Source organism: Saccopteryx bilineata, chromosome 4, assembly GCF_036850765.1.
Source record: "Saccopteryx bilineata isolate mSacBil1 chromosome 4, mSacBil1_pri_phased_curated, whole genome shotgun sequence".
NCBI lineage: Eukaryota > Metazoa > Chordata > Mammalia > Chiroptera > Emballonuridae > Saccopteryx > Saccopteryx bilineata.
In genome coordinates this window covers 48000349-48024032 of record NC_089493.1, presented here as the reverse complement: position 1 = coordinate 48024032, position 23684 = coordinate 48000349, and the positions used below count along the sequence as shown (strand labels likewise).

The window sequence follows — 23684 nt, the reverse complement described above, 5'->3', positions numbered from 1 at the left end:
CTGCCCTAGAACTAATGCAGCAGTTGAAAGAGTTTTTTCAATTGCTAATGATTTTTGGACAAGTGAGAAATCGGATTCAATGTTGATACTCTAGCTGCAGATAATATTTAAATGAGTACTTTTTTCTTACAATTATTATTAAAAATTAATAGGCATGTAAGCATAATTACAATATAAAATATAAGTGTTTTTATTATGCATTTATCATATAGTGTATTATTGTTGCAATGAATAAAATGTTTCTTTTATTTACAATATTGTTTCCTTTGATTTATTTTTGTCCTCCTTTTCATTGTAAAAAAGTTGGTCACCTTATCAATAAGCAAGTGGGCATGGCTATGTTCCAATACTACTTTGTTTATAGACAATAAAATTTGAATTTCATATAATTTCCATACATCATGAAATGTTCTCCTTTTGGTTTTTCAACTATTTAAAAATATGTAAACCATTCTTATCTCTTGTTGGCACTGAGTGTTATATCTAGAACTGTCTTTCCCATTTATTCATGTGGCTAACTCCCTTACTTCTTCAAATTTTAGCATTTCACCTTCTGAATGAGACACCTAACTTGACCATCCCATTTAAAATTGCAACCTGTATCATTTTCCATTGTCCCCACTCCTCATTCCTTTTATCTTATAATTTTCCCACAGGACTTTTCACCTTCTATAATACTAAATAATTTACTTGCTTATAATTATATTGTTTGTCTTCCCCTGCCATGTGGCAAGCTCTTCAAAGGCAGGTGTTTTTGTGTCGGAGTTCACAGATGCATCTAAAGTACCTAGAAGACTGCCTGGCATGCTGATGACACTTAACTTTGTTAAATGATTACACAGATGAATTAATGATCTCTAAAACCTCTGATCAACCATTTGACTGGATGATAATTAATGTTGGTTTCCCCTTCTCGAAACATATGGAGGGCTTAGTCTTCAGAAATAGAATTGTCTGATTCACTTCTTGTTGGACATTTCATTCAAGATAGACTAGGGGACTTCTTCAAATGCAGGAGGAAAAAGGTTTGTTATTTTAAAATACAAAAAAGAGGTTGAATGTTTATTGCCAAGACCAGCTCAGCTGTGGGTGTGCACAAAAGGAAGGCACTGCAGGACTTCAGAAAAACACACAAGACACAACATATAGTAGAAAAGATGGGTACAGGGGACTCCCAGGCTTTAGAACTGAGAGCCCAAATCTCTGCAGCCTCATCGTATTTATTGGTCTCTTTGCTCATCAAGCAAATGAGCAGAGCCTGGGTCAAATTAGTCTACAATAGATTCAGATGCAAAGAAAGATGACCAACCGATGCCCCAGGTATACAGAAAAATGGCGATAGGGATCAGCTGCTTCCTATAAACAATCACAGTAGTGCTCGCTGGAGCAGCATTCTGTCCCTGCAGGACTTGGCGTTCTGAAGTCCACACCAAAGACTTGTGGACTGCAGTTTTATCTCTCAGCCATTTTCCTACAGTTTATAATCTGTAATACCACTTTTCCAAAAGTAGCTTTATCCTCTCCTCAAGTCTGGTAGGTCCCTTCAGCCCTCTGTGTGCCTGAATCCTCTTCTAACCTTCCCACAGCACCTGGGGGTGGCCAGGGCTGACAACTTACGTTTCTGAAATAGAAAGACATTTAGGAGCAAACAACTTAGCTTTTGCATTAAAGGGTCAATTCCAGAAAATAAATTTTAAGAGCTGATTTTCTCCCCTTAAAAAAAAAAGTATTCTCTGCAAGTGCATATAAGTGATTGCATTATTATTTCCCCTTCCTCGACAGATTTATTTTTGTTTTTATTTTTTTGGCTAATATTTCATTAATTATACAACCAGTGTATACCACAGTTTGTGATTGTAGCTGCAGCTTTGATCAAATTTTGTTTGAGAAGCTGGTTTTCTTGAGTCAGTCTGTAAGCACCGTAACTGGAAAATACATTGTCTCACCAGTGCCTCCTTAAAGCTGTATTCTGATATTACAGCACATTTTGTACTTCTCATAATTTATCATTTTCTAACTAGATTGTGTCTATTTACATGTCTATTTTTGCTATTAAACTTCCTGAAAATATCTTACTAATCTGTATGACCCACAAATGCTAAGTGTTTAATTACAATCTGTTGAAATGAAATGAAATACATAGCTGGCGATGTTTGTAACTATCACATCGTATTATAGTTATATCTTTATCTGTGGATCACTCCCAACTAGTCTGAAAGGGACCTTGCTAAAAGTCTTTGGACTAGCAGTATTAGAAGAGTACCTATTATGTAGGAGGCATTCAATGAATGAAAGAATGAATTAACACACTGAAAATACTAAAGAGTAATTCTATGATCAGATCAGCGGTATGGCCGATAGTAGAAATTCTATGTATGTATACTCTTCTCTACATGCTGTATCAAGAAGGCTAAGAAAACAGGAGGAAACTGTCTCTCCAGGTGCTTCATTTCTATTGTAAACTAGGAAGCTGACAATAAAGTTTATTTGAGCGTCGACGTGCCCTGACGTGGCTCCGCCTCCCCAGTCGAAGCCGCAATTGGTTGGCATTCCCAGGAAGCCGCCTTTCCTAAGCCACGATTGGTGCAGGCCGCCGTCATTTCGGAGCGTCAAGGCGCCTCGCCACCCTCTCGCCGCGTCGCCGGTGCTTACGCCGCCCGCCGCTCCTCGCCTCTCTCCGGCCGAAGCCGGGGGGACCAGAGCGAGAAGCCGGGATCATGTTCCGACGCAAGCTGACGGCCCTCGACTACCACAACCCTGCCGGCTTCAACTGCAAAGGTGAGGCGGTGGTCCCGGGCCGGCCGCCGTTTCAGCGTCCCCACCCAGGCTCCTTACCCGGACCCTCCGCGGCCCTGTCTCCCCCGGGGGCCCCTGGGCCGTGCTCTCCTCCTGGCTTCCAATCACCTCTGCTTTCCGCAGCCCCCGCCCCTACCCCCACCGCCGGCCACGCCCGGGCTGCGGACCCCCCTCGCCCCCTCCTGCCTCGCACCGTTACTTTCTGCACTTGTTAAACTCCAGACACCCAACCCCCAGCACAAAGTATTCGGCTTCTGACTTATTCCTTCAACTCCATGGTTTCCTGGGTAAATGGGTGATACTTTGAGCACCTGCTGTGAGCCAGCGCTAAGCTGGAAAGAGAGGAAGATGCTGAGTAATTTGTAGAGTGGTATTTTGCCCGCCAGGAACTAATGGGTGAGGGGGGAGGCACCGGGAGCCATCCAGCAGTTTGAGATCAAGACAGTTCCTAATGAAGCCCCAGACCTATACGCGATATAGTAACGGGCTGATTACTTTGTGTGGGTCGTGCAAAAAAAAAGAAAAAAAAAAAGTTGATAGCGGATGAACGGAATGTTTGAATTGTAAGTACAAAGCTATTGGGATTTTACAACTTTTAAAGATTTTTTAATGTGTTGACATTGCTACCCGTTGTTACTTGACTACTATTCACCACTGCGTATTATCTTTCAAAGTTCTTAGCCTGTGATAGGTTAGTAAGTTTGAAAGTGATCCAGGTACAACCTGGGATACTTAGATCATTGTGTAATTCTCAAGACTTCAATAATGGAAGCTTGCATTTGAAAGTGGACATAATTTATAAGTAGGATAACAGTGTTTTGTTATCTCCTGTAAAAGCATGTCAAGTTATAGAATCTTGTTTTTCTGCCTTTGCCTTTTATTGAACAAAAAAAGGGTCAGTGCCAATAGAACTGAGATTGGGATTTGAATCTTTGAGCTTCAGTTTTTCTCATTTGTGAAAGGGTGATATTACCTACCTCAAAAGCGTATAGATGGTTAAATGAAATAACGTACTTTTTCATGTGTGCACATAATGTACTGTAACAGTGACAATAGCATGTTTCTTCTCTTTTGTCATTTAATTTTTCTACTTCATTATTACTTTGCTATACATTTAACCCTGCCCCTGTCCCTCTTTCCAAAATAATTGGAATAACACTTACATAGCAAAACTGTCTGGCAGACACTGTTTTTAATATTATGTATTTCACTTAATCTTCATAACAACCCTATAAGGTAAGTCCTGTTATCACCCCCATTTTGTAATTGAAGAATCTGAAGCACAGCAAATTTAGGTGATTAGCCCAAGTTTACACAACCACTGAGTGTCTGGAACCAGAATTTGAATTTAGACCAGGATATGAGCAGAACAATTTGTTGATCCAAAGTCTGCACTTTTTTTTTTTTTTTTTGTATTTTTCTGAAGCTGGAAACGGGGAGAGACAGTCAGACAGACTCCCGCATGCGCCCCACTGGATCCACCCTGTACGCCCACCAGGGGCAGGACGCTCTGCCCACCAGGGGGCGATGCTCTGCCCCTCCGGGGCGTCTCTGGGGCAGAGGCCAAGGAGCCATCCCCAGCGCCCGGGCCATCTTTGCTCCAATGGAGCCTTGGCTGCGGGAGGGGAAGAGAGAGACAGAGAGGAAGGATGGGGGGGGGGGGGGAGCAAATGGGTGCTTCTCCTATGTGCCCTGGCCGGGAATCGAACCCGGGTCCCCCGCATGCCAGGCCGACGCTCTACCGCTGAGCCAACCGGCCAGGGCCAAAGTCTGCACTTTTAACTCCTACTTTGAACAGCTCAGTTAACTTATTTTGGAGTTTAAAATATTCACCATTTATTTGTGGTGAAGGAATGGCTTCCAGTAATTTATCTGGTATTTTTGTTACAGATGAAACAGAATTTAGAAACTTTATTGTTTGGCTTGAAGACCAGAAAATCAGACACTACAAGATTGAAGATAGGGGTAATTTAAGAAACATCCACAGCAGTGATTGGTCCAAGTTCTTTGAAAAGGTAATAAGTTGGAAAGTAAAATAAAAGTATAGAGAGCTTTTCTAAAAATTATATGAAGACAGACAAGCTTAAAAATAAAAATAATGATCGGTGTTGGAAGAGCTGGATTTCAGAGTTTAACTTTCTTTTGTTTTTAGAGTAAATTTTATTCTTTTCTCCTCCCAAGATTTTGGTATTAGAAATATTTTTGTCTGGAAACAATTAGGTTTCTCAAATAAACAGTGACATACATATATTCTATAAATGGTAAATATGGCCAAAATAAAAAATTTTATATTAGACTAAAAATGCAGCAATAATACATCAAAATAAGCCATTGATATGCTTGAAAATGTAGAATGTCTTCTTTATGCTTGTAATGAAGGTACACACGTGTCCCTTGTTGTGTACAATAGAACAATAGAAGTAATCCTAAAAGAACCTGTATGTATATCTTACTTTTGTGGCGAGAATAATTTTTATATTGACTTAGTTTAATTTTAATTACACTTTAGCAGAAAGTATTATTTCCAAATTAGAATAAAAATTACATTTTACAGTATCATTACTTACATTAAACATTTTCATTGGTTATATTACCTCACTGAGTAAAGTATTTACCTTTACAAATATGAAAAAGACTAAATTTTTCATTGGCTGTAGCAAAGTGATTAGATACCTTTCTCCTTAGAATTAGAGATTTTATGATTCAGGGCAGTGGTTCTCAAAGTGTGCGCCAGGGTGCACCAGTGCACCCTAGAAGATTTCCAAGTGCACCCTATGGTATTCCTTAGAAATATGTGCCTTTTGAAGACCAAAAAACCAACAGGGTTTTTGCAGTTTAGATTTTGGGGGGACGGAGGTGTAAGGAATTGGCTGTAAGCTGATAGTCTGCCCAACCCCCAACCTTACTTGCCTGATTAGGTTGCAGAAAGCTGTTAAGCTGTAGTACTGGATTGTTTTGTTTTTGTTTTGGGGGTGTTTTTTTTTGTATTTTTCTGAAGCTGAAAACAGGGAGGCAGTCAGACAAACTCCTGCATGCGCCCAACCGGGATCCACCCGGCATGCCCACCAGGGGGCGATGCTCTGCCCATGGGTGTTGCTCTGCTGCAACCCAGAGCCATTCTAGTGCCTGAGGTAGAGGCCACAGAGCTATCCTCAGCGCCCGGGCAAACTTTGCTTCAATGGAGTCTTGGCTGAGGGAGGGGAAGAGAGAGAGAGGAAGGAGAGGGGGAGGGGTGGAGAAGCAGATGGGCGCTTCTTCTGTGTGCCCTGGCCGGGAATTGAACCCCGGACTCCTGCACGCCAGGCCAATGCTCTACCACTGAGCAAACTGGCCAGGGCCTGTAGTGCTGGATTGTTTACACTACCCTTCATGTTCCCCGGAAAGACTGGAGGCAAGTTTCTTCTGTCCTTTGTTTGGTGTAAAGTTAAGATGATACGTATGGTGGGGGTTTTCTGTACTCAACACAATTCAGAGTAAAAACAGAGGAATTCTTCAGTGTATTGAGGAGGAAATGTAAACACAAGAATGAAAAAACAACACATTCGTGCTGAGACCTGCTGACTTTACTAAATCTTACTAAGAATGTATCTACATATAGATATATAAAGATAACATTTTTGTCGTTTTTTAAATTTTTAACCCCTTTTTTATGAATTCTAAAAAGCATAACTTAAAAAATGTAACAAAATATTTTTAATGTCAGAATAAATTTAATTTTGTTATATTTATTATTTAATTACCATAAAAGCACACTTGGACTTTATCCTTCATCTCACTTCATCTCATAGCATTGTATCACTTCACATCCTCATGAGAAGAGGGTGAGTACAGGTTAACATTTTGAGAGTGAGACCACATTCACATAACTTTCATTACAGTATATTGTTATAATTGTTCTATTTTATTTATTAATCTCTTACTCTACCTAATTTATAAGTTAAACTCTGTCATAGGTATGTATGGGGGAAAATGTAGTATACATAGGGTAGATAGGATAATATATATTATCCAAGAATTCAGACATCCACGGAGAGCCTTGGAACATACCCCCTGCGGATAATGGGGGACTACTATATAAAAACACATCTGTTGAAAACACTCAGAATTAACGGAAAGACAGAGATGTTGGAACTTAACTCATCCAGACAGATATCCTTCGCCTTGGTCTGTTTGAAATGATGGTGTCACTGCTTAAAGCCCATTTGTAACTTCTTTTGGAATTACTTTTAGATCATGAGACATCTTTTGCATATCCTGAGTCTTAACAGTTTTTAAACTTTGAAGGTGGATTTACTTTTTAGATTATGACCAAATCTTTTGAATGAGGTTTTGCTTTTTTTTTAAGTCAGGGCATAAAATTTTTGGTTAGAAAACTAGTTATGACTTAAAAGTGCTGATTAATTATCCCTAAAAGGGAGTTCCAGAAGTTCTGAGTAATGGTATTGTTGCTAGAATTAGATTTTAAGCTCCTAAGAGACTCATTTAACGGATAATACTGATTTCAATATATAGTTTCTGACATTTATTTAAAATGTTTGCTTACATTGAACATGTATGTTACACGACTTACTCTCTTCAGCAGCATTTTCATAATATGAAAGTGAAGGTTAAGTTGATAATTGTTTTAGTTTATATCCTCCTTTTTAGAGTCCTTTTTATTGAATTGCTCTTTGTGTGTTGAGACCTGGAATCAAAAAGTTTAGATTCAGGTCCCAGATGTAAGTTGTGTAACAGTAGACAAGTGTTAATCTGTCTAGGCCTCAGTTTTCTTACGGATAAAACGAGGAAGTTGTTCTAGATCAGTTCTAGATTCCAGGTGCCTTATCTGGAATCTGCAAAAGAAAGATAGTACTAAAAAGCATGATGGAAATATTTCATTTATGGTGGTTGACAGTTAAGTGTTTCCTTCCTCTGGTTTGTATAATTGCATCAAAATTTTAGTAATGTAAATAATTATATTTGTAAATGTTAGAAGAAATTCTTTGAGATCCAAACTAGGTATCTTTCAACTTCACAATTTTTTGATTCTTTGACTAGTAATAATGAAACTGAATTTTTTTCCCCTCACAGTATCTCACAGATGTTAACTGTCCTTTCAAGATTCAAGATCGACAAGAAGCAATTGACTGGCTTCTTGGTTTAGCTGTTAGACTTGAATATGGAGATAATGGTATGTTTTGTGGGAAATATGTGTTTTAAAGAAAGGAGAGAAAAGGTGGGAAGGAGTGTAAAACTGTAGGGAACACCAGTTTCTGTTTCTTTGTCTTACTTTACTTGTGGTTAATTTTAAGTTTTATATATCCTCCTGTTCCTTTTTAGCATCTATTTAAAAATTTACATTTTTAGTAACCATTCTTCTGTGTCTAGTACTCACCCCCAAATTCCCAAATTGTCTGGGAAAGAATTTTCTTTTCTAAAATTAGAGTCTCTATTATCATAAGAAGTTAAAAGCACTGTCAATTCATTGGTATTTAGGGTTTCTTTTTAGAATTTAGAAATGATGTCTTCTGAAGAAGGCTAATTGAATGCCTTCTCACAAAGTATTATTACTTTGGTAAATTTGCTATCTTACACAGTCTGCACTTTAGCCTTTTAGGTTAAATTATTAGCAACCCAGAATTAATAGGATTTCAGAATTTTGGTTGCAACAGGTAGTTTCACAAGAGACTGAAATATACTATACGCCTATATATATATATATATATATATATATTTTTTTTATATATATATATATTTTTTTTTTTTTTCCCCCTGTATTTTTCTGAAGCTGGAAACGGGGATAGACAGTCAGACTCCCGCATGCGCCCGACCGGGATCCACCCGGCACGCCACCGGGGGCAACGCTCTGCCCACCAGGGGGCGATGCTCTGCCCCTCCGGGGCGTCGCTCTGTTGCGACCAGAGCCACTCTAGCGCCTGGGGCAGAGGCCGAGGAGCCATCCCCAGCGCCGGGTAGGCCAAAATATATTTATTATTTATGTGTAGTGTCATTTTATTACAGATCCTTTTATTTATTTATTTTTATTTTTTCTTTTCCAAGTGAGAGGAGGGGAGATAGACTGACTCCTGCATGCACCACGACTGGGATCTACCCAGCAACCTCCATCTGAGGCCAATGCTTTGCCCATCTGGGGTCATGCTTGCAACTGAGCTATTTTTAGCACCTGATGCGGAGGCTCCAGAGAGCCATCCTCAGCACTCAGGGCCAATGAACCAGTCAGGCTATGGCTGCAGGAAGGGAAAGCAGGGTAGGGGGTTGGGGGTGCTGCAGAAGCAGATGGTCATTTCTCTTGTGTGCTCTGACTAGGAATCGAACCCAGGACATTCACATGCCATGCCGACACTAGCATTGAGCTAATGGACCAGCGTCAGATACTTTTATTATTGGAAGCTTTTGGGTATTAACAACTGTAGTAAAAAGAAAAGTTTTGCACTAAACTTGGCAAATACAGTATGTGAATATTCACATATTCTAATATAGAGCACCAACCAGCTTCATACTTAAATTTCAGAAATGTTATGGCAGAAATGTTAAGAAAAGCTTCATGCTCTTTTTTTTTTTTTTTTTTTTTTTTTTGAATTTTAGTTTAGAAAGAAAATACTTATGAATAAATGTAATCGTAAGCCTTGATAGCTTAGGACCTTTAGGAAAGTCTTTTGTCTGGTTTGACTTGGTAAATACTTCAAAGTATTTTTCAGTTATTCTCAAATGAAATTGTAGTCACATCTCAATTTATTTGTTTTATTTATTCCATTTATCTCATTTTTATAATACTGCATCTTAGGTTAGCTGGGTACCAATAACTGTAGGTACCATGTGGTTACGTATCCCTACAGTTGACTATAACTCTTAAGTACAGTTATTTCTCAGTAATAGCATGATGTTTTTAATTAATAAAATAAGTGGACTGATGTTATATCTGAAATAAACTTTTTGATATTGATAATTAGAGTTGAACTTCATTTGAAATTTTAGTTGAATTACAGTTAAAAGGTAAATGATATTAAAAGTACATATAAAGTCTAAACTAGAAAACAAGTTTTTTTTATAATCTTAAAATCAGTTTTAAGAACAGACCTTTAGGGGAAAAGGCTAAAGTAGTAATACTGTCCCTTATTAGTAGGAGGCGCTGTTGTTCTTTTTTGGTTTTACATTAACATGTTGCACTCTCCTTGGCTTTTAAGTTATTTACAATTTTTATTCTTATTTGATGAAACCATTGTGAATTTTTATTGTACTTTAATATTTTTAAAGCATCTTGCTAGATTGTTGATAAGGTGGTTAAAATCTGACTTAAAATTTAACTTTTTTGACATAATTTCAGATTTATAGAAAAATTGTAAGAATACTACAATGAATTTTCTCATACCTGTATTCTGCAAATGTTAACATTTAATTAATTTGTCTTATGCTTCTCTCCATACATAATATACCTACATAATTTTTTCTAAACCACTTGATACTAAGTTGTAAGTAATTCTCTTTTACCAGAAAGTATTTTAATGTGCATTTCTTAACTGTACATAAATATAGGACAGTTATCAAAATCAGGAAATTAACTTTAGTTCAGTACTCTTCTCTATAGCTGTTATTCACATTTTACCAATTGTCTTAATACCATTTTTGATACCAAATCAAAAATGCACTCCTTGGTCATGTGTTGCATTTAGTTGTTAGTCTCTTAAGTCTCTTAAATCTGGAAAAGTTCCAGAATCTTTTCTTGTGCTTCATGACAGTGACATAATTTATAGAATGTCCCTTGGTTTGGGTTTGTCTGATGTTTCCTCATGATTAGATTTAGGGTTTGTACTTCCGTTAAGAATAACACAGAAATGACATTGTGTTTTGTTTTGGTTTTTTTTGTGTTTTGTTTTGTATTTTTCTGAAGCTGGAAACGGGGAGAGACAGTCAGACAGACTCCCGCATGCGCCCGACTGGGATCCACCCGGCACGCCCTCCAGGGGCGATGCTCTGCCCACCAGGGGGCGATGCTCTGCCCCTCTGGGGCGTTGCTCTGTTGCGACCAGAGCCACTCCAGCGCCTGGGGCAGAGGCCAAGGAGCCATCCCCAGCGCCCGGGCCATCTTTGCTCCAATGGAGTCTCGGCTGTGGGGGGGGAAGAGAGAGACAGAGAGGAAGGAGAGGGGGAGGGGTGGAGAAGCAGATGGGCGCTTCTCCTGTGTGCCCTGGCCAGGAATCCAACCCGGGACTTCTGCACGCCAGGCCGACGCTCTACCACTGAGCCAACTGGCCAGGGCTGCGTTTTTTTTTTAATGCAGGGTATCAGGAGGCATGTGTTAGTGATATGTCCAATTACTGGTCCTGTTACTCTAGTCATTTGGTTAAGGTTTCTTCTTTCTAAAGTTACTATTTCCCCTTTGTAATAAATACTTCTATTGTTGGGAGGGAATTTGAGATGATGTCAGTATGCCTTTGCTCCTCAAACAACCTCCCCTGCTTTAGCACCCATTTGATGATTCTCACCTGAGTCAGTTATGTTGCTGATGATAGCCAAATAATAATGTTTTTATAATTCCATCATTCTGTATACATTTATTTGTTGGCTTTCTACCTTACGGAGGCACTTTCCTGCCTTTCCAGTTTGTTTATTTAAATCAGTGTAGATATGTGGATTCTTATTTTACTCAATGGGTCACAATCTTTTTGTCATGGTGTATTTCGATGTTTCCACTATTACAGATTTTGATCCTTGAAGGTAACACCTGATTTAAATTTTAATGCTTTTGTTTTCTCTCGTTTCATTAGCAAATCATGTAAGCACTATAGCCAAAGATGGCATTTTGGACATTAAGTTTATTATTAAATATTTTTCAAGTAAAATTTATAAAAGTCTACCTCCGGAATTCTGGCTTTTGAGTCTCCATGAAATAGATATAGATTTGTATTTAGGTTTGTACATGATAATGTATTATTTGAGGTGATAATTTTCTTAGAAAGCAAAGTTTTTGGGTTCTGTGTACAGTGCTCAAAAATATTTGAGAAGAAACTTTTTAGTGAATTTGCATTTAATCTCCTTTAACCTCTTTAGCCTCTTCTCATTCTTCTAGCCCTACTACCTTTCAGAGGAAGTTATGAAAGACTTTCTCTGCTAACATTTAGATAATGTTTAAAATATTGTGTATTACTTATTTAAATGATATTGATGAAAAGATACTTGTGTAAGGAACATTTTAGCTTAATCAAAACTCTATAATAACATTTTCTTCTGTTGTTGTTTGTTTGTTTTTGTTTTTTTGTATTTTTCTTAAGTGAGAAGTGGGGAGGCAGAGAGACAGACTCCTGCATGCACCTGACCAGGATCCACTCGGCATGCCCACCAGGGGGCGATGCTCTGCCCATCTGGGGCATTGCTCTGTTGCAACCGGAGCCATTCCAGTACCTGGGCCAACTTGCTCCAATGGAGCCTTGGCTGTGGGAAGAGAAGGGAAGAGACAGATAGAAGGGGAGGAGGAAGGGTGGAGAAGCAGATGATCACTTCTCCTGTGTGCCTTGACCAGGAATCAAACCCAGGACATCCACACGCCAGGCTGACGCTCTACCACTGAGCCAACCTGCCAGGGCTTATCTTCTGTTAGGTTTTTTTAATAGCAAAAATAATTTTGATTGGATGAGTTGTCTTATAACCAGTTTGGCTCAAATTCAGTAAATAAGCAGTTTGTTTACCTTAAGTTGCAGTTTACAAATTGCATCTTTGCCTATTTTTACAGCTGAAAAATACAAGGACTCAGTGTTGGATAATACAAAAAATGCTGACAGTGCAGCCAAAAATGCAGAGCCATTGATCAATTTGGATGGTAAGTATAGTAGACCCCTTTATTCACACTTTCATTCCCCATGCTTTTAGTTACCTGTGGTCAACTGCTATCCAAAAGTCTTAAATGGAAAATTTCAGACACGAACAATTCATTTAAATTGCACACTGTTCTGAGTGGCATGATGAAGTCCTGTGCCGCCCTGCCTGGTCCGTGAATCATGGCTTTGTTCTGCATATCCATGCTCTAGTCCAGGTGTCCCCAAACTGCGGCCCCCTGAGGCCGTTTATCCGCCCTCCCCCCCCCTGCCCGTACTTCCGGAAGGGGCACCTCTTTCATTGGTGGTCAGTGAGAGGAGCACTGTATGTGGCGGCCCTCCAACTGTCTGAGGGACAGTGAACTGGCCCCCTGTGTAAAACATTTGGGGACCCCTGCAGTCTAGTCACTTAGCTGGCTGAGTTACCAAATCAACTGTCGTGCTATCCAGTGCTTGTGTTCAGGTAACTTACTTTACTTAATGTCACCAAAACATGAGAGTCATGATGCTGGTAATTTGGATATGCCAAAGAGAAGCCATAAAGTGCTTCTTTTTTACATGAAAAGATATGTATGTAAGAGGGAAAAAAATATAGTATCTTTAGGGTTCTATACTATTCCAGTTAGGCATCCACTGGGGATCTGGAAATGAGATGACTATGTAAATACAGAAAAATGATCAACATTTTTGGTTTCTTAAATGCTTACTTCCTAGAATGAAATCTGGGTGTATTTGGTTTTATTAAAGTAAGAATGCTTTATGCAGACATTTTCAAGGATGCTTTATTCTCTGATGTGTTTTGTTGTCAGTAACAATGTGCTTTCTTCTTCCTCTTATAATTGAGTATTAGAATGTTAAAATGCTGTCCTCTGATCTGCGGTAATGTAGAGGTTTTTATTTGTAATTAATTTTGGTGATGATTATTTGCCTTCCTGGGTAACATTTTTTCTAATCTGACACTGTGAAAGTGGTAACATTTTTCATTAAGTCCCATCTTTTAGTAATTCTTTTAAAAGTATAGAGTCTAATTACTTAGATTATAATATGTTAAATAATTCTTTCACTGATTCCATGTGACTTAAATTTGAGTTATCCCTGTGAATTAATAAGCTGTTTGGACATTTTAGAGCTGCTGCTTAGAGAAAAGGTTTTGGGAAAATGATTTATTGAAAGGATCCATGTATTAAAATTAATAGCTTTGGGAAGAAATGTTAATTAAAAGTGCTGCAAAATGGGCCATGTAGGAAAAGTCCTAGGACAGATTTAATGTTAGTTAATTTAATCACTTATGCTTTGGCTGGTTAATAAGAAGATCATTGATCTCATCACTTTGCCTGGTTGCTGATGCCCCTGCACTGCTCCTCAGCAGCAGAGTTAAAAATTGAGGTTTGTTGTTACTGGGGAATTCAGAATGTTACTTGTAAGTTTATATGTTTACATTATATGTCTAATTATGTTTGCAGAGCTCTCAGTTTCCATTTTAATCCTTTCTAGTAAATAACCCTGATTTCAAGGCTGGTGTCATGGCTTTGGCTAACCTCCTTCAGATTCAGCGTCATGACGATTACCTGGTGATGCTTAAGGTCAGCTTCATATTCTTGATTCTTGACAGAAACTATATCTATTTTAGAAACTTTTATTTTCAAAAAGTTAACTGTTTTTGATATTGAAATTTATGGTTGAATGACTAAAATGTGGAGGAATGTGGGACATAAAGCAGATTTCATCTGTTTTAGATTTTCTAATAACAACTAAATAGAGGGTTTACTGTGTGCCTGCCACTGTGCTTACATCCTTTGTAAGATGATTCCATTCAGTCTTCCCAGCAGTCCCACATAGATGTTAATATCTTCCTTTTTAATATATATACGAAGAAACAGACTTAGAAAAAATATTTAAGAAGATAAAAAATGATCAAGCCAGAATTTTAATGAAGGCACTGACCTTGTGGTTCATTCTTTTTCCTGTATCACCCTACTTATGTTTAATCAATCCTTTAAAAAGATTCATGATCTATATTCATTAAGATAGTAGGAAATGCCAAATTAGTAATGATGAATTTGGTCAAAAATACATACTCCAAAATCTTTAAGAGAACGACAAGTATTTCTGTCTTCTAAGTCACCCATCCTAGATAGGCTCTCAGTTCACACCTTCACTTCAGGGAACCCGGGGGTCTGAAAGAGGTCTCTTATTTCTGAGAGGAAAAACATACTCACACTTCAGAAGATTGATGCCAAGTAATTGTGATGGTACAGTGTGTGTGTGGGGGGAGGGGGGCAGGTGAATGGTATTTAAGATACCAGACTTGGAAATTATTTTAGAAATTACAGATTTTTATCAGAAATCAAAGGTTTAGGTTCTCATAAAAATCTACACTTTGTGCATGTAAATTACTTTTAAACTACTTTGTTAGTAAGTTAAATAATTAAATTTCACTTTACCCACAAGAGACTAAGCCATAATTTATTCTACTTTTCAGAATTGTATGTATTAAACAGCAGTTATAATAAGGGAAAGACTGTCCTGTTTCTAAATTATTGTAATTCTGTGTGTTGAATCTGAATGGCAACTTGGATTTCCTCAACTCAGATTGGATGCCAAGAGACAAAAAGTTGTTTTTTGTGAAATTACAGCTTTTTCAAAGGCTTGTTCTTTACCGAGGCAATTATGTAAATTGCTTTGGAACAATTCAAAGTATTCACATCAGCTTTAATCATAAATGGGGAGAAACAGACAATGTTAGCATTTTGAGGGTATTTTTGTTAAACTGTAAACACCCAATAGGAAAATTTTAAATGATCATAAACTTAATAAAATTCTAATCTTGGCGCATGAGTGTTCTTTTGAGTTATTTTAAGAAGCATTCAAACAATACATAATGATGTGGGAAACATCATCATAGGTTTGCCAAGTGTGAGCATCAGTATATTAACTGTTTGATGACCGGACTTTGCATTTGCAGTCACTGTGAAAGATTGGTTTGATGATTCTTTTCAAATATAGCAGTTTTTTTTTTAAAGATTTATTTATTGATTTTAGAGGAGAGAGAGAGAAAGGTGGAGGGGGTGCGGGAAGCATCAACTTGTAGTTGCTTCTCATATGTGCCTTGACCAGGCAAGCCTAGGGTTTCAAACTGGCGACTTCAGTGTTCCAGGTCGACACTTTATCCACTGCAGCACCACAGGTCAGAAAGGTTTGGTTTTTTATTAAGAAAAGAAAAAAAAAAAGGCCCAGTGTGTGGAAGCCCCAGGTTTGATTTCCAGTCAGGGAACACAGGAGAAGCAACCATCTGCTTTTCTATCCCTCCCCGTTTTCTCTTTTTCTCTCTTTTTCTCTCTCTCTTTCTCTCATCCCCTCCTGCAGCCATGGCTAGAATGGTTCAAGCAGTTTGGCCCCAGGCACTGAGGATGGCTCTATGGCAGGTGTCCCCAAACTACGGCCCTCGGGCCGCATGTGGCCCCCTGAGGCCATTTATCCCCACCACCCCACCCCACTCCCGGAAGGGGCACCTCTTTCATTGGTGGTCAGTGAGAGGAGCACTATATGTGGTGGCCCTCCAACGGTCTGAGGGACAGTGAACTGGCCCCCTGTGTAAAAAGTTTGGGGACCTCTGCTCTAAGGCCTCCCCTCAGACTCTAAAACAGCTTTGTTCAGAGCAGAGGAGCAGCCTGAGATTAGCAGAGCATTGCCCCCTAGTGGGCTTGCTGGGTGGATCCTGGTCAGGGCACATATGGGAGTTTGTCTCTGCCTCCCTGCCTCCCCACCTCTCACTTAAAAAAAAAAGTCATCCCAGCATGCTGAGATCACAGGTTCGATCCTTGGTCAGGGAACGTACGTACAAGAAGCAATCAATGAATGCACAACTAAATGGAACAACTAAAGTGGAACAAGTTGATGCTTCTCTCCCTCTCCCTCTCAAATCAGTGGAAAAAATTTAAATTTTTTTTGCCCATTTTCAGTTATTTTTGAGTTTTGTCATTCATTAATTAAAATTCCATTAAGAAATCTTTTTGTTTGTTTGTTTGTTTTGGAGTTTGTGCTAGAGTCTGCCATAATAAAATGGCTTGGGGACAAAAACACTGTTCTATGAAAGATCTGAAAACATTTTACTATAATTAAATGAGAAAAGCAAGGACAATGTATGATATGCTACCCTTTGTGTCAGAGATGGCGTGTGTTTTCCTGAATATGATTGTAATTTAGTCAGAGTCCAGGTAAGGGTTCACAAGGATCTGTTAACAATGCTTGTCTTCTGGAGGGATGGCTGAAGCCTGTAAGAGAACCTACTTTTTACCTTGTATCTTTTATAAAAATAATTTTTTTAACATGCACATGAGTTATTCAAAAAATGTTGTAATTCTTTTTTTTAGAGGGACAGACAGGAAGGGGGGAGAGATGAGAAGCATCAACTCATAGTTGCAGCACCTTAGTTGTTCATTGATTGTTTTCTCATAATGTGCCTTGATTGGGGCGGGGCTCCAGCCAAGCCACTGATGCCCTTGCTCAAGCCAGCAACCATGGGGTAATGTCTGTGATCCCGCACTTAAGCTGGCAACCTCAGGGTTTTGAACCTGGGTCCTCAGCGTCCCAGGTTGACGCTCTGTCCATGGCGCCACCACCTGGTCAAGCTATTTTAAATTGTTTTAAGCATCATTTTACATTATTAAATATTAAATATGAAAACTTATTACAGTATCAGAGTTTTTTTTCTTTAATGGGGAGTTTGTTAATGAACTGTTAACTTTATCAAACTGAGCATCCTTATTATCTAGACTCAGAGAAGAAAAGCTAACCAATCAGCCACTAAAAACTAAAGTCAGTATTTTTGGGTTTCTTAGGCAATTCGCATTTTGGTCCAGGAACGTCTGACACAGGATGCAATTGCTAAAGCAAATCAATCAAAAGAGGTATGTGGGTTTTTTCATTGTTTTTTAGTAAAGTCTAAATTATTAATGAAAGTTTCTTCTGGTATTGTCATGTATTTAAACTGTGTGTATCTGTTTAAGATATCCATTCTATGTTAGAACTGCCCAGAGAAATGATAGCTTACTTCAAGGGTACTGAATTCATTCCCTAAGCAAATTGTATCTAGTCATTGTCATTGAAAAATAAATTCATGTTTGTCTCCCTTAATACCTTAGAGAAGCTATCAGTAGCACATCCAGTACAAGCCACTGCATGTGCGTAATCGAAGTTCATTTAAAAGAATGTGTGCCCTTGTGAAATTTGCTGGATTTTTTGTGTGTGTGTGAGGGAGAGACAGAGGGACAGATAGGGATAGACAGAAAGGGAGAGAGATGAGAAGCATCAATTCTTCATTGCGGCACCTTAGTTGTTCATTGATTGCTTTCTCATATGTGCCTTGACCAGGGGAATGTAGCAGAGTGAGTAACCCCTTGCTCATTCCAGCGACCTTGGGCTCAAGCTGGTGAGCCTTGCTCAAACCAGATGAGCCCACGTTCAAGCTGGCGACCTCGGGGTCTGGAACCTGGGTCCTCTGTGTCCCAGTCCCAGTGCTCCATCCACTGCATCACTGCCTGGTCAGGCTACTGGATTATTTTGATTAATTGATGGGAAACAGGACATACTTCCTCTGTTAATAATTTTCTTTTCAACCTAAATCCTGTCCTCTTTTGTTTCTTCAGAGAAATCTCTTCTTCTTTTATCGTTTGTATTTCCTAACATGAAACCTAAGTTACTTGCATAAAGTCACCTAGTTGATAAGTGGTTGAGCTCAGGCAATCTAATTCAGAGCCTGTGCTGTCATGGTGGGTGGGGACAAGGGACTGTGTGGTGGGTTACAGGAACTAATTGGTGTCCCAGGTGATGGGGAGATTTATAGGGGCTATCAGAGTGTAAGGTTCAGGGTACAGGTGACTGAAACTCATCTTTCAGTCCTTCTGTTTAGAATGAGAAAACTGTACCATAACTATCCTGTAATAATTCTGAGACTTTTTAGATGAACTGTACCAGAAATCTAAATGTCCCTAATGTGTTGTTGCCTATGGAGCAGTACAGAGAATGTCCTCATGGGTCAGCAGCAGCTGCAGCAGGTGTCTGATAATACCGCTTCCTGCTATATAGATGTTGCAGTGAATGCCTTTGGTGTAGCCACCATTCTGGTCCTTGGTCCTTTTTGCTTCCTCCAGTTCCTCAATGTCATTTGTTCTTTGACTCCATCTTTAGCAAGGCCCAGTAACGTTAAAAGGTTATTAATTCCAGGGAAGTGTAGTCCCCTCTGAAAGACACTATTTCTTTTAAAGGTTCTTATTGGCTTATTAATTATGTATGAATCCAGCCACTGGTAATTGGTTAAAGATCAGCCTATTTTTCTCACACTATAGAACAGACAGTAAATTGTTCTGGCATAATAAAATCATGCATTCAGTAAAACTGTGCCTTTGGTTTGAAAGGCAGTGCAGATAAGGGCAGAGCAAATCACTGCTGCTATTTGCAAAGTATTATTTAGTTTTGTTTTCAGTGATCCAAATTAACCTTAGTTTCAATGTCATCTCAAAAGATACCATGCTATAATACAGTGGAGAAGTTTTATAGTTGTGGTCTTGTTTGTAACCGATCATAACTAGCATGTGGTCATCTTTAGCCGTAGCTGTTCCTTGGTCTTTCGGCAGACAAAGGGAAAATGGAGCCTCTGGTACCAGACTAACATAGAACACCACTCAGCACATTCTACTCTTCAGCTTTGCTCACCGAATTGTCATACCCATTTGTTTCTATGGCTTTATTATTAGCTATTTTGAAGCAGATGGCGCCTAGGTAGATCTTCTTTTTTCTTTTTAGCAAGATAGAGACAGACAAACTGGGACAGACATTAAGGGAGAGAGATGAGAAGCATCAACTTCTTGTTGCGGTGCTTTAGTTATTCATTGATTGCTTTTCATGTGCCTTGACCAGGGGGCTCCAGCTGAGCCAGTGACCTTGGGGATCATGTCTGTGATCCCACACTAAAGCCAGATAAGCGACCTCAGGGTTTCTAACCTGGGTCCTCAACATCCCAGGTTGACGCTCTATCCACTGTGCCACCACCTGGTAAGGCCTTTGGTAGATTTTCATTAATCGATTAGGCAAGAATTGAGTAGTGACGGCTTAGCATTTGTAGCATTGAAATTTAGCAACTTTTTTTCTTTACTGTTAATGATTTTTTTATACAGTGTAGTCAGCAGAAAGTGTAAACGGCCTGTCATTTTTACTTGCTAGTTTTGTGAACTCCATGTAGTTTGGCATCATCATAATTCACGATCTTTGGTATATTTAGATATAGATGCTTACTGGTTAGCTAAATGGTTTAGATTCTATTCATTTACCTAGATCAGCGGTTCTCAACCTGGGGGTCGCGACCCCCAGGTTGAGAACCGCTGACCTAGATTATTTCAAAGTAACTTCAAAATGAACAATTATTGTAAGTTAAATAATACATATAGATAATCTGGTAAAAACACTGGCTGAAAAGATATGTATATTTTAGATGTGTGTAATTTATAGACTGTGCTCAGAAATAAACCTGCTTGAGGAAAGGAATATTAAAAGTAGTCCTGTTGCATTTGGCTCGCACACTGTTGCTGCCGTAGGTGAGATGGGATAGGAGTGCCCTGCAGCAGGACAGCACTGTAGCAGAAAGGAGCTGTCGAGATGCCCCGTCTTCCAGGCTTGGATGGGTTATGGAACTAGCTTCCCACGGCTTTCAAAGGCCATTCTTTCCCAACTGGTTATATATAGTAGGAAAAAACCTCAAAAGCAAATTTAAAGAGAATCTCAGTCCTCTTGCTACTGTGACTAAAAGGGTTAAAAAAAAAACAATAACTAGATACTTTTCAGTTTTAGATGAGAAAGGAACGTGATACTTGACTATAGTCTCATTTTGTCCATTTTTTTTTAAGGGATTGCCTGTTGCTTTAGACAAGCATACTCTTGGTTTTGACACAGGAGGTAAGTGATCTTGTTTTGATTACTTCAAACTACTTTTAGAGACTAGGTGAACATTTGGGGGAAATGAGTAAATGGTCTTAAATACAGGTTACTGATTAATGCCATGTTTCTTATAAATAGATGCAGTTCTTAATGAAGCTGCTCAAATCCTGCGATTGCTGCATATAGAAGAGCTCAGAGAGCTACAGACAAAAATTAACGAAGCCATAGTAGCTGTTCAGGCAATTATTGCCGATCCAAAGACAGACCACAGACTGGGGAAAGTTGGAAGATGAACATTTGAGTATTTCAGCCTCTCACCTACGTAGTACAGTTGGGAACCATGTACACCCTGGTGTATGTTTCGAAATCTAACGTCACATTTTCATGGGAAGAATCTCAGAAAATTGAGTATGTTCTAGAGATTTACCATCATTGATTTTTCTTTAATAAAGTTCGGGAAAGTGGATTTTTTTTTTGACTATGTGTTGTGTTTATGTATAATTAATCTGCTGCTTCCTTTGTGATTAAGGTACATGTCAACTCCCAATTTTATTGTAGAAACAGTACAGAGCCTCAGAAGTCATAGGAAAACTTAAAATATTTTATTGGAGTAATCTATGAAATTTGGGAACTGATACATCTTTGGCATTTATAAATGTAATTTCTGTGGGTTATTCTATAGAAGGACTTACAGGATCAGAAAATAAAAATTGAAACATTCTAGCACCTTTTAATATAAATAGAAATGCACTGATGCAGAGGTAAAAAAAAATCTTAGAATTTTGTTGGGAAACTATAAATAAATTGGGTTCTTTCCCATTAGTTCTACATAGCCTTCTCTAACTATGTCAAGGTTAATATCTTTAGGATTTTATTTTTATACTCATCATGTGTGCTTTAATTTCATGGCCAAAGAGAAACCCTAGTATAAAAATCAGATTTAGGGTCTTAACATATTTCTAATTGTTCTTAGTTGAATGAATTTGACCTTTTAAATAATGATGTTTATAAACAGTTGCTTTAAAGCAACAATTAAAATTCTATTACCTCTTTTAAACTTGCAATAACTTTTGTTTTTAAAAATACAGTAGTAAAGATTGAGGTATAAACTTTTCACAAAATATACTGTCTTTTGGCACTGAAAATGTCCATCTTCTTTGTCCAGGAACTTCTAATGGCCAATTCCTTTATCACTGTCTTCACCTTTGTTTGCTATAAGTGTTCTTTAGGGTTCCAATTCTGATTGTAAACTCAAGTCCTTTACGATGCTGTATTTACTTTCTTCCTGTAAGTGGGGGGGGAGGGGACAGTGGGTGAGTATTTTATAACTGAGTTGCAACAGCAGATCTTTTAAAGGGAAAATATCCTAATTGGCTGACCTTGTTTTGTATAGTTAAGCTAGATAGACTTAGGTAGTAAACACTGGTCACCCCAATGTATTCACCATTAACTTTTCCAATTTAAAGCAGCAGCCAATGTCTGGGCCAAAGGTCATCAGTTTCCAGATACCCTTGTCTCCCCTGCTGACCCAGAGGAGCAGCCTGAGGTGCTGGTTTACCTGCTGGGCAGTAGGGGTAGACTGCTGTTATCCCGTAGAGGTGAGAGCGCTGCTCCGGAAGGTACTCGTCAGTAAGCTGGCCACTGTCTCTACTGACTGATATAACACCATCCCTGGTAAGAGAATGGGAGTGTGAAGTCATGGGGACTTAAGGCTGGATAGAAAAAGTTGATTTCAATAGAGAAAAAAATCTCTGCGGCCTTCTAGAATACATATTTTAAGTTAATATGACAATGCATGTTGGCCTGTTTCAAGTCTGAAGGTGTGTCTACCAGTGGTTCTCAAAGTGGTCTTCAGACCAGCAGCATCTGGGAACTTGGTAGAAATGCGAATTTTGGGCCCTTCCTCACGCCTACTGAATTAGAAATTTTGGGCTAGGATCCCATCATGTTTTAACAGCCCTCAGGGTGATTCTGATGTCACAAGGAAGTGTGAGAACTACCCCTCCACTCCAGTGGCTCTCACCCTGGCTGCAGGTTGGAATCACATGAGGATCTGTTAAAATATTCATGCCTGGGCCTCTTGCCAGACCAATTAAATAATAATTGCAGGGATAGGGTAGAAGGGCTTAGACACTATCCAGGGGTGGGCAAAAGTAGGTTTACTGTGCCATTATGACAGTCTTGAGTTAAAACTAGTGTAATAATCATAATCAGCATGTCTTCCACACAAACAACTGTAAACCTACTTTTGCCAACCGCATATACATTTAATGGTCCCAGTTCCTCCTTGGAGAACTGGTAGACAACTAATAAGTCTATAATGTCATTTAAATAAATAAAATTTAAGTCATATACCTAATATACTTCATGGTGCCCTTTAAGCTAGTCTTATTCTCTGGACTCAGATTTAGATTAAAGCACTTTCCTTTTTGGATAGTTGATTATCTATAATGCTCTGCCACTTTTAAGCTACTTGTAAGCAATACAGTTAAATTTCTGGGTAACATTTGAGTGAGTTCTCTACTAATGCAGAGGTAGCAAAATGAAAACTCCAGGAGAGGCTTTAATTTCTCAGGTCACTTATTGACATTTGGTAACACCAATGGTGTGTCCTCCCGAAGAGGGTGCCTTTTCAGGCCCACCCAGGGTATGTCGGCTCACCTCCTCCAGTCTGTGTGGTAGAAGTGGTCGGCGTAGCTCACAACGCTGAAGGGGTAGTTGAGGTTGTTGTGAATGACACGCCGTCCACTTCCGTCAGGCAGTGTGCACTCCAGTTTCTTCGTGCCTTTACAAACATCAGAGAGAGAAAATGAGACCCTTTCATACCCTGGGGGAGGGGGACAGGGATAGGACAGGGGACTTCTTCCCCAGAATAACACTGGCGGTTAGATTCCATCTTAAAGGTACAGTAAGAAATATTTTATTCCCATTACAGTGAAACGAATTAGAAACTGAAAATTTCCGTTCAATTACCAGTCTTTAGTTTGTTTAATAGAATTTTAGTTTTTTATAGAGTTTAAACTTTTTAAATCCTTTTTTGGAAGAAAGGATTGCATTTAGAGACATCTGGCCAAGTTTCTCCCAAAGTAGGGCATTAGAGATAAGCTTTATTATAATTGATATAATTTCAAGTGTTAGCTCATAAAT

The 23684-nt window shown here is 38.8% G+C and overlaps 2 protein-coding genes across 3 annotated transcripts in view; one reads left to right on the top strand and one right to left on the bottom strand.

Annotated features, from left to right (window-relative positions):
- The first annotated feature begins 2619 nt into the window (after positions 1 to 2619).
- RTRAF (RNA transcription, translation and transport factor) lies at positions 2620 to 21003 on the top strand. The gene is made up of 8 exons (XM_066272398.1): positions 2620 to 2778; positions 4687 to 4811; positions 7867 to 7966; positions 12524 to 12610; positions 14100 to 14188; positions 17447 to 17515; positions 20507 to 20555; positions 20676 to 21003. Exons 1-8 carry the CDS (start codon positions 2718 to 2720, stop codon positions 20828 to 20830), a joined length of 735 nt encoding a protein of 244 aa, XP_066128495.1. The 5' UTR covers positions 2620 to 2717; the 3' UTR covers positions 20831 to 21003.
- A 154-nt stretch (positions 21004 to 21157) lies between these two features.
- Positions 21158 to 23684, bottom strand: part of NID2 (nidogen 2) — a 62783-nt gene continuing 60256 nt past the window's right edge. Inside the window, exons 19-21 of one of the 2 annotated variants that reach the window (XM_066272395.1) lie at positions 23199 to 23322; positions 22096 to 22208; positions 21158 to 21822 (exon numbers count right to left, since the gene is read on the bottom strand). In XM_066272395.1, the coding sequence (XP_066128492.1) occupies positions 21812 to 21822; positions 22096 to 22208; positions 23199 to 23322 (248 nt within the window). In that variant the 3' untranslated portion in view covers positions 21158 to 21811. The other variant, XM_066272394.1, reaches the window with a different exon arrangement.

What these genes read in the sequence shown, in the direction of transcription:
- RTRAF (XM_066272398.1), top strand. Translation starts at nt 2,718, where the DNA reads ATGTTCCGACGCAAGCTGACGGCCCTCGACTACCACAACCCTGCCGGC. An exon ending in ATTACCTGGTGATGCTTAAG is followed by an intron (nt 14,189 to 17,446) that starts GTCAGCTTCATA and finishes TGGGTTTCTTAG; the next exon opens with GCAATTCGCATTTTGGTCCA. An exon ending in AAGCAAATCAATCAAAAGAG is followed by an intron (nt 17,516 to 20,506) that starts GTATGTGGGTTT and finishes TTTTTTTTTAAG; the next exon opens with GGATTGCCTGTTGCTTTAGA.